This window comes from Chenopodium album, chromosome 4, assembly GCF_948465745.1.
Source record: "Chenopodium album chromosome 4, dcCheAlbu1.1, whole genome shotgun sequence".
Taxonomy (NCBI): Eukaryota; Viridiplantae; Streptophyta; class Magnoliopsida; order Caryophyllales; family Amaranthaceae; genus Chenopodium; species Chenopodium album.
Window position 1 is genome coordinate 8,773,379 of NC_137837.1, and position 16,139 is coordinate 8,789,517.

At 34.2% G+C, this 16,139-nt stretch overlaps 1 protein-coding gene, 2 non-coding genes and 1 pseudogene across 4 annotated transcripts; all 4 read left to right on the plus strand.

Annotated features, from left to right (window-relative positions):
- Positions 1-1,965: 1,965 nt before the first annotated feature.
- TRNAE-UUC (transfer RNA glutamic acid (anticodon UUC)) lies at positions 1,966-2,037 on the plus strand. Its single transcript has one exon. It is a non-coding gene; the product is annotated as a tRNA-Glu (tRNA).
- A 1,827-nt stretch (positions 2,038-3,864) lies between these two features.
- On the plus strand, positions 3,865-3,936 carry TRNAE-UUC (transfer RNA glutamic acid (anticodon UUC)). Its single transcript has one exon. It is a non-coding gene; the product is annotated as a tRNA-Glu (tRNA).
- A 261-nt stretch (positions 3,937-4,197) lies between these two features.
- On the plus strand, positions 4,198-9,081 carry LOC145626606 (sugar transporter ERD6-like 5). Of its 2 annotated transcripts, none has more exons than XM_081679065.1 (18): positions 4,198-4,269; positions 5,391-5,453; positions 5,954-6,043; positions 6,137-6,196; positions 6,550-6,615; positions 6,709-6,774; positions 6,847-6,922; positions 7,004-7,068; positions 7,387-7,479; positions 7,578-7,658; positions 7,745-7,829; positions 7,928-7,971; positions 8,051-8,113; positions 8,200-8,259; positions 8,380-8,433; positions 8,531-8,590; positions 8,720-8,834; positions 8,933-9,081. In XM_081679065.1, the coding sequence occupies exons 2-18, from the start codon at positions 5,421-5,423 to the stop codon at positions 9,061-9,063; spliced, it is 1,242 nt and encodes a 413-aa protein (XP_081535191.1). In that variant the 5' UTR covers positions 4,198-4,269; positions 5,391-5,420; the 3' UTR covers positions 9,064-9,081. The 2 variants fall into 2 exon arrangements, with proteins under 2 accessions (XP_081535191.1, XP_081535190.1); XM_081679064.1 differs by lacking the exon at positions 4,198-4,269 and adding an exon at positions 5,055-5,146.
- Positions 9,082-9,770: 689 nt separating this feature from the next.
- LOC145627587 (protein DMP10 pseudogene) lies at positions 9,771-10,418 on the plus strand (annotated as a pseudogene).
- The last annotated feature ends 5,721 nt before the right edge of the window (positions 10,419-16,139 follow it).

Genomic DNA, 16,139 nt, shown 5'->3' on the forward strand with positions numbered 1-16,139 from the left:
ATTGTAGTTGCTCTTATCATATTAAAAAAAACAAAAAAAAAATTGCAAAAAAACACTTTTTTTTTTTTTTTTTTTTTTTTTTTTGCATATAACCACCTTTTAAAATTTTAAATTTTGTTGCAAGTTACCACTTCCAATTACCATTTGATAATTTTTTTTTTTTTTTTTTTGAGGAATTTTTTTTCCAAGCTATGAGATAATCCAAGTTTTGTTTTTTGAGATAATCCAAGTTTATATTTACCGCAAGATAAACTTGTAAATATATCTCTTTTCACAACATAATTTTAATCTTTTATTTTTTAAATATTTAATTTTTATTTAATAAAACAAAACAAATACATAAATTGTGAGAGGAGATATATTGAGATTTAGAGATTAACTTAAACCTCCTCCTATACAGCTATGCTCCTCATATGGTGATTCGTGGTCGTGGCAACATTGTTTTCATCGTGCCACCCGAGATCGATTCCCCTCTTCAACTCACCACCCACTTTTACCTAATTTCATAATTGCAATTCCATCTCTTTCCTTTGTATCCCGAATCTCCCAGCCCCAGTGGACCCCACCAAAAATTTCAAATGTCTACCGCAAGAACCCCGCAACATCTCCTCCGATTACTCGTGAGTTGCCGGAAAATCTCAGCTCAGGTGACTAACCCGGCGACGGATTCCATCATTGCCATGGCTTCTTCCTCCGAGCAAGAATTCATCTCCCATTATCGCACCAATCTCAATCGATTTCCTCGATCGCAGAATTACTGGGACGCTCGTATCGCATCTCGTGTTGGTGAGAAATTAGGGTTTCGATTGAAGGATATTGGGGTTTCTTTTGTTGAAATTGATATTCATGAAGAGCTTTCTCGCCCTCATCATCATCGCAAGCTTGTTATTCCTCTTTTTGATTCTGTTAAAAAGACTGGTGTTTCTGTCTCCGGCACTGAAGAATTGCAATTCTAGGGTTTTTTTTTTTTTCTTTTGGGGATTTTTTTTTGTTGGAAGGAGATTTGTATTTCTCGAGATTTTTAGTTTATTAATGAAACAATTTTGAACATGTTTATATATAAATTGATATATATGATCAGGTTTATTTACTACCTCACCGGAATTGTTTTTGTTGTCCTTGTTTCGATTGATGTATTTTGTTTACAAGTTCTTATTAGATTGACAATGGTGTGCATCGTGTTCTTGAGTGTATAATGGATGAGTAATTAATTTTACAGGATGGTAATTAAGGAGATAGAATAAGAAAATTTGAGAATTAATGTACTATGACTAAATTTAAAGGCTCCAAATTCATATGCACTAATATTTTTAAATCTACTGGTTAGTTGATTACTCACAATCTTGCAGTCAGTCGCGATTTGATACAGGATTATTGGTAGCAAAGTCGCGATTTGATACAGGATTTTTGGGCAGCATAGGGATTATATCTATGGCTCTTATGCAGGTTCTATGCAGGGATGAATTTCGAAGACTGTCACTTTTGATGGTTAACATACTATTATTTGGCTTAGTAGCATTCTGCAAGTGGTGTCAACTGCAGCTTGAATTTCATAATTCATCTGCAATCAATCCTCTATGCTGTATGTTGATATTGTTGTATACAAAGCGAACATTCTTCGTTCCATTCAAATGTAGATCTCAATAATTTGTCTGTCATTCCTTCGACAGTATAATTTCTATTGAGTAGGAACACGAAATAGTCTCTATTTGGCCTTCATCACCATATTAGCTGTCATAGTTGGGCTAATTGAGTTTACACAAATGCACGATGGCTGAATGGCACATCTTTCATGCTTATGAGCATTAACGTTTTTACTCTGATGTTACTTTAAAACTGGTGCCGGACAACAATTATTATACCCTCATCTTGCATCAACAATTCAACATCACTACATCAGCTCTTATGTCAAAGATGAACAGAGGTGTATACTTATAATTAGTGGTATGCTTAGTGTTCAACAAATCCGATGTCGTCCAGCGGTTAGGATATCTGGCTTTCACCCAGGAGACCCGGGTTCGATTCCCGGCATCGGAACTTTTTGAATTGCAAGTAATTTAGTAGGGCTGTTCATTGGTCCAAGATCGGACCGGACCGGATCGGACTGACCCAGATTGGACCGAAGATCAAAAATTAGAATTTTAATAATTGAAGACCGGACCGAACCTTGACCGATTTAAGAATTTTTTAAAAAAGAATACTAAATTTTTTATAAAGTTTAGGAAAACACAGTAAAAGTATTGGAAAAACTATATTGTAACGTTATTTTTACGTCTTTTTTTTGTATGTTTAGTGCAAAAAAGCTTATAAATTTAAAGTTTTCTAAGTTTTTTTTTTTTTTTTTTTGAAAAGTAAAGTTTTCTAAGTTTATTAAGGATAATTTTAACCAGTATTTAAGGTTTCACACAATCTCTGGAAAACGAGAGAGAAGCTCTAACCACTTTAGTTATCCCTCACTCTCAGATAATAAATGAGTATAAATGTTGATAAATATTGTGATTTTTTTTTGTTCCCTGTGTGTGGAATCGTGGGGCCTAGATAAATTACAAAATGAAAAAAAAAAAAAAAAAAAAAAGCAACAACTACAACTACTCAATCCTAGCCACCCTCCTCAAAATCGCTCTACCTCTTAGATCCTCCAATAAAATGGACATTTTGAAAATCCTTCGGAATCGCCTCAAAAATGATCAATGACTGCTCCATTTGGTAACCCCGTAGTTCACCAACCAATTGGAATTATTGGATTCCCTGTAACAGTTTCTGATTGTGACTTTCCATCTTTGTCTAGCAATTAAGGCCTTGCACTTTCGGGCAATGTTGAAGAACATAAATGTTGTGATTGTGAGATAAGTGGAAAGGATCTAAGATAATAAATGAGATATAACTAAAATTTAATAAAACAAAGTTAGTAAAGCCAAAAAGAATGGAGTACATATAAGTATATGATACTCAATATTTTTTTAGTTCAAGTACATATAATTACGTAAACTACAAGATTTACGAAGAGCAATAATAATGGTATAGCAAATACTCCATGTATTCATTTAAAATGCATCAATTTAATTGATATGCTTGTCAATATGTCATTTTACAATACTGATTGTTGATATATTTAATCCTTATTATTTAAAAATAATATAAAGTTAATCTTGCTATCAAATCACATTAAGATTAATCCAACTACAATTTAAACATATATTAGTAAACAGCAAAAAAAAAAAGTCAAAGTAGTAGATTTATATACTACGTATAAAGAATTGGTATAGTAATACGTCTATTCTCAAAAGTTACACTCACTTACCAATATAAGTAGTTTCTTGGTGTAGTAATACGTTTATTGGTAAGCGAGTTGAACTTTTAAGGATAAAGGTCACAAGTTCAAGCCTCACCAACTCCATTTACTTGAATATAGGGAGAATCCCTTACCTCCCGTTTATTCTTCTTAAGCGTTAACTTGCATAGTTAGATTGGCTTAACATGTGATGGGAAGTGCTAGTTCAACAAGGTTCCTCATTACTCGTCCTTGTAGCTCTCTAAAAAAATAATTAAATTTTTTAAGTATATACATATTACCCATTAAACCCATTGATTATTCCACATAACTAAGACAATGTAAGATGTTCTCTTCACAAAACCAACCCCACCATCATCCTTGCTACAAAACAAAAGAAATCCAGTTCTAGTTTAGTACGGAGTATTAGGGTCTGTTCTGTTCACCTTATTTTCACTAATATCAGGTGTAATAAAATCAAATAAGTTCAGTTAAGTTCTGATAAGTTTTAATAAGATCTAAGAAGTTCTGATTAGTTCACCTTATTTTCTTACCATTACGATAACATTACTATTGGCCTAATTTTCAATAAATCCGATGTCGTCCAGCGGTTAGGATATCTGGCTTTCACCCAGGAGACCCGGGTTCGATTCCCGGCATCGGAATTTTTTTTGTATTACAAATTTACAATCTATTAATTTAATTCAGTTGAACCACTATTTTGTCTGGATTTCTTTGTTCTACACCACCAATTCAAAAAATAAATATGCTCTGATTGGTAGTAGATTAACTTTGTCATCTCCCAGGAAAAAAAAAAAAAAACAATGGAGAGTCAAACCATGGAAAATCAACACCAAATATCAATGTTATCCTCTCCTTTGCTGGACAGTAACAGAGAAAACGGCCCGCCGCAGCCGACAGCAGCAGCAGAAGCAACTGCAGCTGTAATACTGAGTACTTTGGTTGCTATTTCTGGTTCCTTTGTCTTTGGTGCTTCTGTAAGTATAGAGGAAATCTAAGTTCATCAGCCTGATTGACGAGGGTTGTAAATCAGGGGGTATATCCGTCTTTTGCACGTTTATGTATGGGGTAAATATGTAACTTTACGCTGATGTTGTTTAAACAATAACTTGGTTGGGGATTTGTTGACTAACGGCTTCGTAAGTCAAAACGTTACACTTCCGTGAGTTTTCGTCACTTTCTCAAATTGTAAACTCACTTTCCCAAACTTGAAACCTTAACTGAGAGGGCCCTGAGCTATCATCTTCTCCCAGAAATTGATGAGCAAATTCCTTAATTTTTAGACCAATTGTGAATGGTAAATAATACTGTAAGGAATAATATTCAGACGGTGTATTATCAATTCCGACCAATTTTGATTGGTAAATACTAATTCAGAATAGCAAGACGGTGTATTATCAATGGCGAAGCAAGACTAGCAATTCTTGTTCTTTGATTTACCAGACAACCATTCTTGTTCGTCGATTTATAGGTCGGACGCAAATCACTGTAAGTTAGTTTATGGATGTCTTGTGCTTAATATGTAATTTATTCATTGCTTAAAAATCACTGTAAGTTTTAAAAAATCACTGTTCGTCGATTTACAGGCCAGACGCAGATTCATGTCCGTCGATTTTATTGCTATTTGAGATGAATTTGGCGATCGAGGAGAAATGCTTTTGTTTTAAAAAATGTTTTTAGACTTGAAAGATTCATGTAACGACGTCGATTTCACTGTTACTAACGGCCATTTTTCAGCCGTTACCACAAACCGTACGAGTGAATATAATAACAATAAAAAGGACGGTGCCTGGCCCACATCAGCGGCTGATTGACAAAATTTCGTCAATCAGGCTGATTGCCTGGGTCTGCCTCGTAAGTATATGCTTGTATATTCCACTTACATTAGTTTTTCATCATTTTTTCTATTTTATTAAGATGCTTATATTTTGGGTATTATGATTTGTACAGTTGTACTAGCTTTGGTTTTGTTGTGTGAAGTTTGTTTTTTTATTTTGTATTATTATAGCAATGAAAATGACTTGGTTTATTTGCAATCTTGTGTATTTGAGACAGAATTATAAAATTATTGTATTGAGGGAGAAATGATTAATTGCAGGTGGGATTTTCATCACCTGCTGAATCTGGAATGATCTCTGACCTAGACTTAACTTTGGCACAGGTCTGCATCATCTTTTTATCTGTTTATATACTTACAATTTTTTTTTTTCCTATTATGGCTAAATGTAATTTCCTTAAACTTTCATATATTCTCAAGTACTCAAGTCAAAACCTTGCACTCTAACATGACTGTTATGGATGAAAACCAAGATTTCTTGTATTTTCATAAAATTGCCTAGTTTGACTCTTCAAGATGTTCCAATGTCGAACAGCAATGCAGTGGAATTACCCGAGTTTAGGTAACATAGGTCTAAAGAAACTAAAAATCTGTATTGGAAAGATAATTTGTATTAATTGCTCAATAGAAATGACCTTCTCATGACTCAAGATTAGTTGTTTGCAATAAACAAGGTATGTTTTGGATACATAATGGAGGGAGTTATTCTGCTATAATTGGAGCAATGATGGGTGCAGTAGTAAGTGGACAGGATTCATATTCTCAGTGAACTGTTATATTTCCTTTTTCTCTTAATCAACCACTTTTATCACCTGTCAAGACAGTATTCAGTCTTTGGATCAATATTGACAATTGGAGCAATGATGGGTGCAATAGTAAGTGGACGGATAGCAGATCGTTTTGGGAGACGGGGTGTAAGTTGTTTCACTCTTCCTACCTGATCCTTGGCAAATATTACTGATATATTTATCTTCCTTTATTCTTATTTCAGTGATCTTTTCTTACAGGCTATGGCATTCTCGGAACTTCTTTGCCTTGTAGGAAGCCTTACAATTGTATTTGCTAAGGTTTGGATTCTTATCTCTTTCAATTGTGAATGTCCAGGTACCCTTATATGTATCTTAATATTCAGATTCTCATCAATATAAGCAAACACGTGCTGATAGTGATGGAGTTTAAAACATATTCGTGGGCCTCAACCATCAGCTTAAGCTTTAGGTTGAGTTGGTCCTCCAACATGCTATTAGAGTCGGGTTTATACTCTATCAGATAGGAACTGATAATATAATTGCATATGCCAAACGAACATAGTACATTTACTTTTTTTGAGAACTGTTGCATTGTTTTTGTTTTTTTACCTTTGAAAGATGTTTTTCCAATCTTATGTAGTCGTGATTAATGAATCCCATTTTTTCTGAAGGTGGCCTGGTTACTTGATGCTGCAAGGCTATTAATTGGTGTTGGAATTGGGATCCTCTCTTATGTAGTAAGTACAAACATCATATACAGCATTTAGCTCAATTTACTTGCATCTGATTGCGAAACATTGTAATTCCTTTCCTAAAATCATATATCACAGGTCCCTGTGTATGTTGCCGAAATAACCCCTAAAAACCTTAGAGGAGGATTTACAGCAGCCCATCAGGTTCTGTCTTGAATCTCTGATCTGGTTAGCTAACAACTTTAGCATTTATAGCTTACATACTCTCAATGGCAGTTGATGATTTGCTGTGGTGTGTCAACGATGTGGCTTTTTGGAATTATCATTCATTGGCGCATCCTTGCCTTAATTGGTACTCTTTGTCTATACCTTTGGCTGGAGTAGAAGATGGTATCAAAATTACAACTTCTTGACTTCTTTTCACTGTTTTCAGGGCTAATTCCAAGTATCCTACAGTTTCTTGGTGTATTCTTTATCCCGGAGTCCCCACGTTGGCTTGTAAGTGAAATACAGTATCCAGTATGTTATAGTAGAGTAGCTTAATTGATTTGTATCGAGCAAGGCTTGGCCTAGTGGTAAGGGTTTAACCTCATGACTTCAAGTTTTGGGATAAAAAACTACTAGGGTCTAGGGGATCTTTGGGGTTGTGAGATTCCCTTATCCGTACCCCTCACTGCCTCACCGGCTTTGCCAATTGGTATATGAGTATATATTGTTATTACTTAATCAAACACCTCTATTAAAAAAATAAAAAATAAAAACTGCAAATAGTCAGCTAGAAAAAATTCACAGGGATAACCTGGAAATCTTGTACAGGCAAAGAATGCAAGATGGGAAGAGTGTGAAGATGTTTTGAAGTCCCTAAGGGGACAACACGCGGATACTTCAGCAGAAGCTGCTGAGATTAAGGTGATTTATCCAATTTCTTGATTTTTCTTGTTTTTGTGAGTCCTTAATTTGCACAGCATGGAGAATGAGTTAAGCCTTAAGCCTCTTACATGTTTCAGGAGTATACAAAAACCCTTCAGCATTTATCTGAAGCAAACTTTCTAGACCTATTCAAAAGAGAATACACGCGTTCACTGATAGTGAGTGTCTCAAACTATGCACTGCAGTCCCTTTTATGCCTTTCAATATAACTGTTCTTTCACGAATTGCTTTAAATTTGATATAGGTTGGAGTTGGACTGATGGTCTTCCAACAATTTGGAGGTGTTAATGGGGTTGTATTTTATGCAAATTCTATATTCGAATCTGCTGGTATTTAAATGCTTCTTCTTGGTACTTCTTCTAACGATGGAATGTTTGGGAAACTTTGCAGTTAATCCTCTGTTGTCATTAACTTTATGTTTGCTCAGGTTTCTCGGGAAGAGTAGGGACACTAGCAATGGTTGCAATTCAGGTTCACTACTTTCACCTTATTGTTGTTACTCAGAAATCTTCTTGTGCTGTCTCTAAGACTGTATAACTGCCAATGACAGATTCCTATGACAGTTGTGGGCACTGTTTTAATGGATAAATCAGGACGACGACCTCTTCTAATGGTGAGTAATTTTAAGGTGAAGGAATTTTTTTTCATGCCCCTACATTGCTAGTTAATAGAGACCTGAAGATGTTTTTGTAAATTCAGATTTCAGCAGCTGGGACTTGCTTGGGTTGCTTCTTGACAGGATTGTCATTCCTGCTCCAGGTCCTCTTCTCGCTCACCCCAAATTCCCACCCCAACCTCTCCCACTCTCTTCCATGAGTCTAAAATATCATCTTCACCTGTGAAATTTCTTATAAAAATTCAAAAGTTCTTCATTTGCAGGATCTTCAGATGTGGAATACTGAAGCTCCCTTTTTGGCACTTATTGGAGTGTTGGTAAGATGCATTAGAGTAAACTCATGCCACCTTATTTTCTTTTCTTTTTGCTTCCCTTCCTTCTACTTAATTACTTTTCTCTTTTGCTTTGATCTAGATGTTCTCTGCATCCTTCTCATTGGGAATGGGTGGTGTACCATGGGTAATAATGTCCGAGGTAGGATCTAAAACTCTATGCATCATATGCCTCCTTCACAGAACTTATAATTCTTCATGACTGTGTTAAAAAGTTGTCACAGTAGTAAGCTTTCATTTCATGTACTGACAGTTGCATATTTTTTCATAGATTTTTCCAATTAATGTGAAGGGTTTAGCCGGCAGTCTTGTCACAGTAGTAAATTGGCTTGGCTCGTGGATGATTTCGTTTACCTTTAACTTCTTGATGAGCTGGAGCTCCCCTGGTAATGAACACAATTCTTTGCTGTCCTGAACTTTTTGTTTTCTTTGACAGTCACTTGGATATTCTGATATTCATATAACTTGGAAATTTTCATAACAGGTACTTTCTTCATATACTGCATCATTTGTGGTGCAACTGTTGTTTTTGTTGCGATGCTTGTACCTGAGACTAAGGAGCGTACATTGGAAGAGATTCAGGCATCCATGAATCCCGCAACATCAAGCAGATAGATATATTCACTGAAACTGGTATGTATCATCATCTATTCATTTTATTAAAAAAATCTTTAGCCTCATCTGATTCATGTTTACATAGAGTTCACCTTGAATCAATTAATTTAAATTCTCCTACACCAATACTGTCTATATCTGTTATGTAAATATGTAATAGCTTATATTGCTATGACAGCTTCTTAAGTATGACATTCTAGCTGAGCAAACTGAGCATTTTTTTTTTTACTCAAAACTGAGCATAATTCTGATAAAATCTAAATGGACATTATCGTAATTTTGGTGCAGATACGTAGAGGTAAAGACAAAAGACTGAAAAGAGGTCATTTTTCTGTTAGGTATTTTTATCCAAAATGTTACCGTGAACCTGCATTGTTACTTGTGAATATTGCAATCATCGTAAACCATGTACTACAAATCATATGTTGTCATTTTTGTTACACAGTTTGGCATACACATCACAAAGATGCCCAATACGCTATAACTCCTAAAACATCTCACATGATTATTATGTTTTGCTGCCTGTGCATGAAGTTAGTTAGTTACCCGTACAAAAAAAGCTAAGGCAAAAACTCCACCAAAATTTGACCACTCCTTTTCCATCTAACTAACCAAATTATATATAACCACGTTCAGTTCCGTTCAGATCAAATCAAATCAAATTAAATCCGACCCCCAAAAGTGATTAATTTAATTGATTATTCACCATGGCAAACGCCCCTAATTCACAACAATCATCAAATAAGCCACCCCTTAATGGACCCTTGCTCGGTACATCCACACCCCGGAGTACAGGCTCAGTCCACAAGACCTTATCTGGTGCAGCAAACCTCGCTAACCTTCTGCCCACAGGCACGGTCCTTGCATTCCAAGCCCTGATCTCTCCCTTCTCCCACAATGGCTTATGCCATGCTGTCAACAAATACCTCACAATCTCTTTGATCACGGTGTTTGCTCTCATTTGCTTCCTGTCCTCTTTCACTGACAGCTTCATTGGCCCTGACAGTAAGGTGTACTATGGAATCGCTACTCGTAAGGGTATCTACATTTTCAATGGGATGAAATGGGAGGATGAAGAGAGGAGAAATGGTAGAGAAGCAAAAGACTTCAGCAAATACAGGATTAGGTTCATAGACTTTGTTCATGCATTTGTTTCATTGGCTGTTTTCTTGGTGTTTGCCTTCAGCGACTATCATGTGTTGAAGTGTTTTATTTGCAATCCTACTGAAAAATATTGGGTTAATTCATTACTTCAGAATTTGCCCCTTGGAATCGGAGCTTTGTCAAGCTTCTTGTTCATGCTCTTTCCTACTAATCGACGAGGGATTGGATATTCAGACAAGGCTGCTACTTAGCTTAAGCTTATTATTCTCAAATACGTTCCCCTGAATTTCTCTGTAAAATGGTAGGTACAACCATACAAGGCAATTATACATAAGGAATTTTATACAAATGAACTTCATTTGATTTACTTACAACTATTTTTCATCAAGCAGTACGATGTAATCTAATACATACCAACTCTGTAACTCCCTATTTCAAGTTAGTGGTACTAGCAAATGTAGCAATACTTATTTATCAACAAAACAAAGAGATCCAATTTACTACCAAGCGTAAATTTTAGCCTTTTCAACAGAGCTATGAATCTCATCATCCTACAAATAATTTGAGATATGTGAGATGGTTGCAAGTGTCCCAAATTTACAATCCAATATGCTGCTCGTTTTGGCTCTCAACAGCCATTGTTCGTTATACTAGTTATACTTTCTCCGTTACATATTAATTGCATCATTTAGTACACTAGTTGCAGGCTATGTAGTATATATTACATTAACTTCTACGCTTTCAAGTGATGAAAGTTTTCCTCTGCCACCTTATTCCTACCACCACCACCACTGGCTCACCGCTACACCCTCACAACCCCGCCTGAACCGTACCATAAGTCCATAAATCTGGAACCCCTTCACTCTGATCACATATCCTTATAGTCTAGGGACCAGTACTCTACGAGTTCATTTGAGAGACTTTCCTTTAACCTTAACCTCACTGTAATGGCCACTTCTCCTTACCAATGAAACACAGAGATCGAAAAGGGGTACATACATGATACATATCTGGTTAAAGCACATAAAAAGTTGCTAAACAACCGAATAAGATTGGTATATAAGTATATATTGTTAATTCTAGACTCCAGACTCCTAGAATCAAAGCTCAATTTTCAAACAGATAGATAGGATATATGCTTCTTCTATCTAATCTTGCTGATTCACCTCTATCTCCCTCTTTTGCATGATTCCAAAGCAGGAGCTCTGGAGCTGCTGCAATAGCAATCAAGCAAGGGCCTGTTCTTGCCGTTTCGAAGTTTTTGGTATGAGGGACAGGGATAAGAAGGATAAGCGGGTGTGATAGGATAGAAAATTGGTGAGTGAGATAATGTCCATAATGATGATATAAGTGTTTTAACTTCTTTGATTTAAAGCTAACTAGTTGTTGTGATAAACAAGTCTGGGCCACACTTGTCACGAGTGTCCACTTTACACAATCAAGGAGGTTTCACCTCAAAAATGAGGATAATAGCCCCTTAGCTTTATAAAGTGGATACGACTTTCTCTTTTCTTCAATGTAGGATACGCATCCTAATATTCTTCTTCACTTTTATACTCTTTCAATATGGGGCAACATTTTCACTCGCATGTAAATTTTCTTTGTTGTTAGTTGTTTCACACAAAATAGAATACAATGGTAAAACTCATGGGGAGTAAGGTTCTGTTCTTAAACCTAATTTATGTTGAAGTTAAATTGCTTTTGTTAAGCTCATATTATTTTTACTGAGGGCCTGTTCTCATTGACTGAATTCAGCTGAACTGAACTGAGATGAGCTGAGCTGAGCTGAACTGAACCGAACCGAACTGAACTGAAATGAATATTTTATAAGAGAAGGAAATTAGGAGCTGAACTGAGCTGAGCTGAGCTAAACTGAATTGAATTGAATTTCAACGTATGAGAATAGGCCCTGAAATTAATGATTTTTGTTTGAAATTATTTTACATATTAAACTTAATCTTTCTCATTCACTATTATATTTTTTCTAATAATTATTGAATTATACTAATTAAAACCATGTTCACTTCACCTTAAAAAAAAAAAATATTCAATAAAAATAATTTAAGTTCAGTTCATTAAAAACAATTTTATGAGGTAAAGTGAAAACAAATTATTACTAAACTTAACTTATTTTTCAGAAATTCATTTAGGTCTTTCATGTTCTCTTCACGTTATTTTTTTTAAGTGAAATTATGTTTATTTAAATTAAATTATTTTTGCTGAACTAAAATTATTTCTACTTAAAAAAGTTATTATGACTAATTTTCTATTATTTATATTTGTTCTTTAATATTAAAACATAACTTATTTTTGCTGAACTTAACTTATTTTACTTCACTGCCAATTGAACTACATCTTACTTTGACTGAATTAAATTATATATACCAAATAAACTAAGTATTTGAATAAGATAAAAACAAATAAACAAATCCCAAATTCTAATTTTGTTTCTTTATGCAAATCATATAATGCGGACAAAGTTATTTTATTTTGACTACCTGAATTATAAATTAGTCAATCTTCCTAATGAAGATAGTACAGTGGTTTTTTTTTAGTGAGATGTATCTATTTAAACAAATTTTGCATTATAAATGTATTCATGAAAGGACAACAATTTGAGTTAATATGTACTCCATATATATTATATACACTTATCCATATCAAAACCTTTTCTCTTACAGAAAGAAGTTCATATCAGAAAAATAAAGTTTTATATACAAAATTATAAAAATTACATATTACGTCAATACAATTCTGAAAATACTTCATTTGATATATTTTATGTTTTTTTTATATACTCCGTACTAAATTTTATATAAAGACAAATTTTAATCAAATCAAACAACGGATTATATCAAACTATCATAGTAATAAGGTGACTTTCCCACCAACTTCACCACACTTTGTTTGGTATGTGGAATATATATATATATATATATATATATATATATATATATATATATATATATATATATATATATATATATATATATATATATTCTTAAATGCATTATTTTTGAATGATTAAGTTTTTGTCTGTTTAATGAAATATTCCAACGAAGAACTAATCAAGGAAATGGATGAAATAAATGATTGGAGCATGTCTGATAAAAATAAAATACACTGAAAACAAGGAATGTATTGCTTGATGGCCGCTCTTTTTAATTTTTAATATTATGTCCAAACAAACAATTCAATTGGGAGAAGATTTGGTTAATGCATTTGTTAAATATATTCTGATAAGCTTCCCAGATGTTATTTATTCTAATATCTCTTGCCACAATCCAAGTAACATGTAACTTTACTTTAAATTAAATTTGTGTAACGTAAAAAATCTTAGTTTATACCAAAAATGATTAAATTCGTCATCATATTCGTAATAGTTTAGCAAGTCAAAGGATTTAGTCTAAGTCTCAATTCTCAATGAAGGGAAGTTTGTTGCTCTTTACACGGTTTATGAATATTTTTTTTAGAGGAAGTATGTATGAACTTTCTTCGTAGTTGAGGAAACATTCGAATATAGACCCATATACCGATACACGTAATGATGTGAAGTATGAAGGATCTTGATACAATTCATACAATAAAGGATCTAGATGGTCCACTTTTATTCACCTTAAACTTATTTTAAATTAAAGTCGGAGGTTGTTCTCTTCATCTTATTAAATAATTGAATTTAAGGCTTAATTAGGTTTAGTTAGAATTTAATGATTTACATTGATACGGTATAATTAAAATTAAACATATGGTAAAAACATAAGCGGTCCGTCCAAAGATGTGAGTTTAGGTATCATCAACTCAAGTTTGGATAAGTTAGGTTAGGTCCCGCGTCATACTCAAGTGGGGTCATGTCAAATATAGGTCCGATTCATGTTTATCAGGTTTAGATTTGGTCAATTTTACTTAGGTTATTTCGGATTGTTTAGCTTTATAAGTGCAAATTGGGAGTCAAATTTAGCCCAATTTTAATTTCTGAGTTTTTGACTTCAAGTTGTGTCATGTTAGGTTTAAAACGAGTGTATTCGAGTTCATGATGTTATGTTTGGGTCAGATAGTTATTAGGCAGTAAGTTGGATAAATTTAAAGTAAAAGTTATTAAGTCGAATAAATATCTAGTTGGATTAGACATACATATTTAATACACTTTTAATGATTTAGCTAACCTTAACATTAAAAGACCATGATTATCACATAAAATGTTGTTAGTAGTGGGTGTTAATATAAAGTTTTATAATACTCCGCAGTAAACCTTATCAAATTTAGGCCCTGTTCTTTTGAGCTTCTGGGTAGAGCAGATTTCAGCAGAGCAGAGCAAAGCAGGGATAGGCTTTCACACACTACGGAGCAGAGCAGGGCAGGGCAGGGCAGAGCAGAGCACAACAGCTCTAAAAAACAGGGCCTTAGCCCATCACGCTGGTCCGACACGATTTTGGGCAAGATTTTGACAAATTTTTCCGGTCCAAAATCGGGTCGGGCCCGACCCAATTTTTTTATTGGAGGCGGTTTGGGAATGCAGTTTTTTTTTTTTTTTGCCCGGCCATTTTGGGCGGATTTGGACACAAAAAAAACCAGCCCAAAGCTTGGCCTGACCCGAGAAGTTGGCTGAATTTTTTGTTTCGACCTGGCCCATCCAATGATCCCCTCTACTCAGTAGGTAATTAAAGAGGAACATCATTTTGGGATAAAGGGAATAATATTTAGTTGTACTCCCTCCGTCCCTGAAATTTGATTCACTCTACAATTATTAAGGTCTCTAATAATTGTGCTTCTTTAAGCTTCAACCCCATTTATATTTCGGCTATGCATAAGTGAAATTTATTTATGAAAAAAATTGACATATGGAAAATTGGCACTCAGGGCATGTTCTGATTAACTGAACTGAACTTATTGGAACTGAACTGAACTGAATATTTTATGAGAGAAGCTGATAAGGAAATTAAGAACTGAACTAAACTTAATTGAACTTATTGAAGCTGAACTAAACTGAACTGAAAAAAAGCTGAAGAGAACAGACCCTCAAGCGAATCTAATAAAATTCCACGTGCTAACTTATACTCCCTCCGTCCTTTTATATAGTCTCATTTCTCTTTATTGTGTGAGTAAAAAATGTTAGAAATGAGACTCTAATACTGTATTAATTAGTTCTTTCGCATGAATCACAAAATGTGGTTCACATTATCTTATCTTAGAGTCAAACTAATATAATTGCTAGTTTGACTGAGTTAATTATTAAGAAACGATGATACGAAGTACTTTTTAATTTGTGTTAAGTACAAACTCTAATCCTTCTTATCCGGTCATCTAATAAAACCCATTTATATTTTTGAAATTTAACATGCTATTAAAGATCTTAGTGTATAAGTCGGAGTAACTAAGTAGTTACTCTGTCCCAATCTATTAATATCATCATCACTTTGGAGTTTCGATTAATTCGAGAACATGACAAGCATCATACTTACCATTACATACCTAATTTGCACGAACTCAATAATAAAAGATGTAACCAACAACAAAGCAATGTAATTCACAAATAGTTATCAAGCTAAGTTTGGTCTAGTGAAAAAAAATTACTTCTTCCAACCTTGAGTTTAGGGGTTCAATCCCCCCATTCACCACTAGAGATACTTTGACTGTAGTATAGAAATCCTTACCTTTATCCTTCTCCCTCACTCTCAAATTGTCTAAAAACGAAAAAGTTGAGATACGGTTAGAATCTTTCTCATTACTTTTTAAAAAAAAAATAAAAAAAAAAATTACAACAAGTTGGCAAATTTGCTGTATTTGAGTACTCCGTACAGACTAGACGGACAACATGATCTGATCTACAATTCTACATCAAATGTCCACCATTCGAATAACATATACTCAAATTTAGAGGTGTCAAACCCGAACCGACCCGAAAAAAATTATCCGTTTCGAACTGTAACCGATCCGATTTTATCCGAGAAATTCAAGACCCAAACCCGAACTGT

Excerpts from the sequence above, each read along its gene's own strand:
- LOC145626606 (XM_081679065.1), top strand. The coding sequence starts at position 5,421 with ATGATCTCTGACCTAGACTTAACTTTGGCACAG. Across the intron at positions 5,454-5,953 it reads TAGACTTAACTTTGGCACAG|TATTCAGTCTTTGGATCAAT; the intron begins GTCTGCATCATC and ends CTGTCAAGACAG. Across the intron at positions 7,659-7,744 it reads AATACACGCGTTCACTGATA|GTTGGAGTTGGACTGATGGT; the intron begins GTGAGTGTCTCA and ends AATTTGATATAG.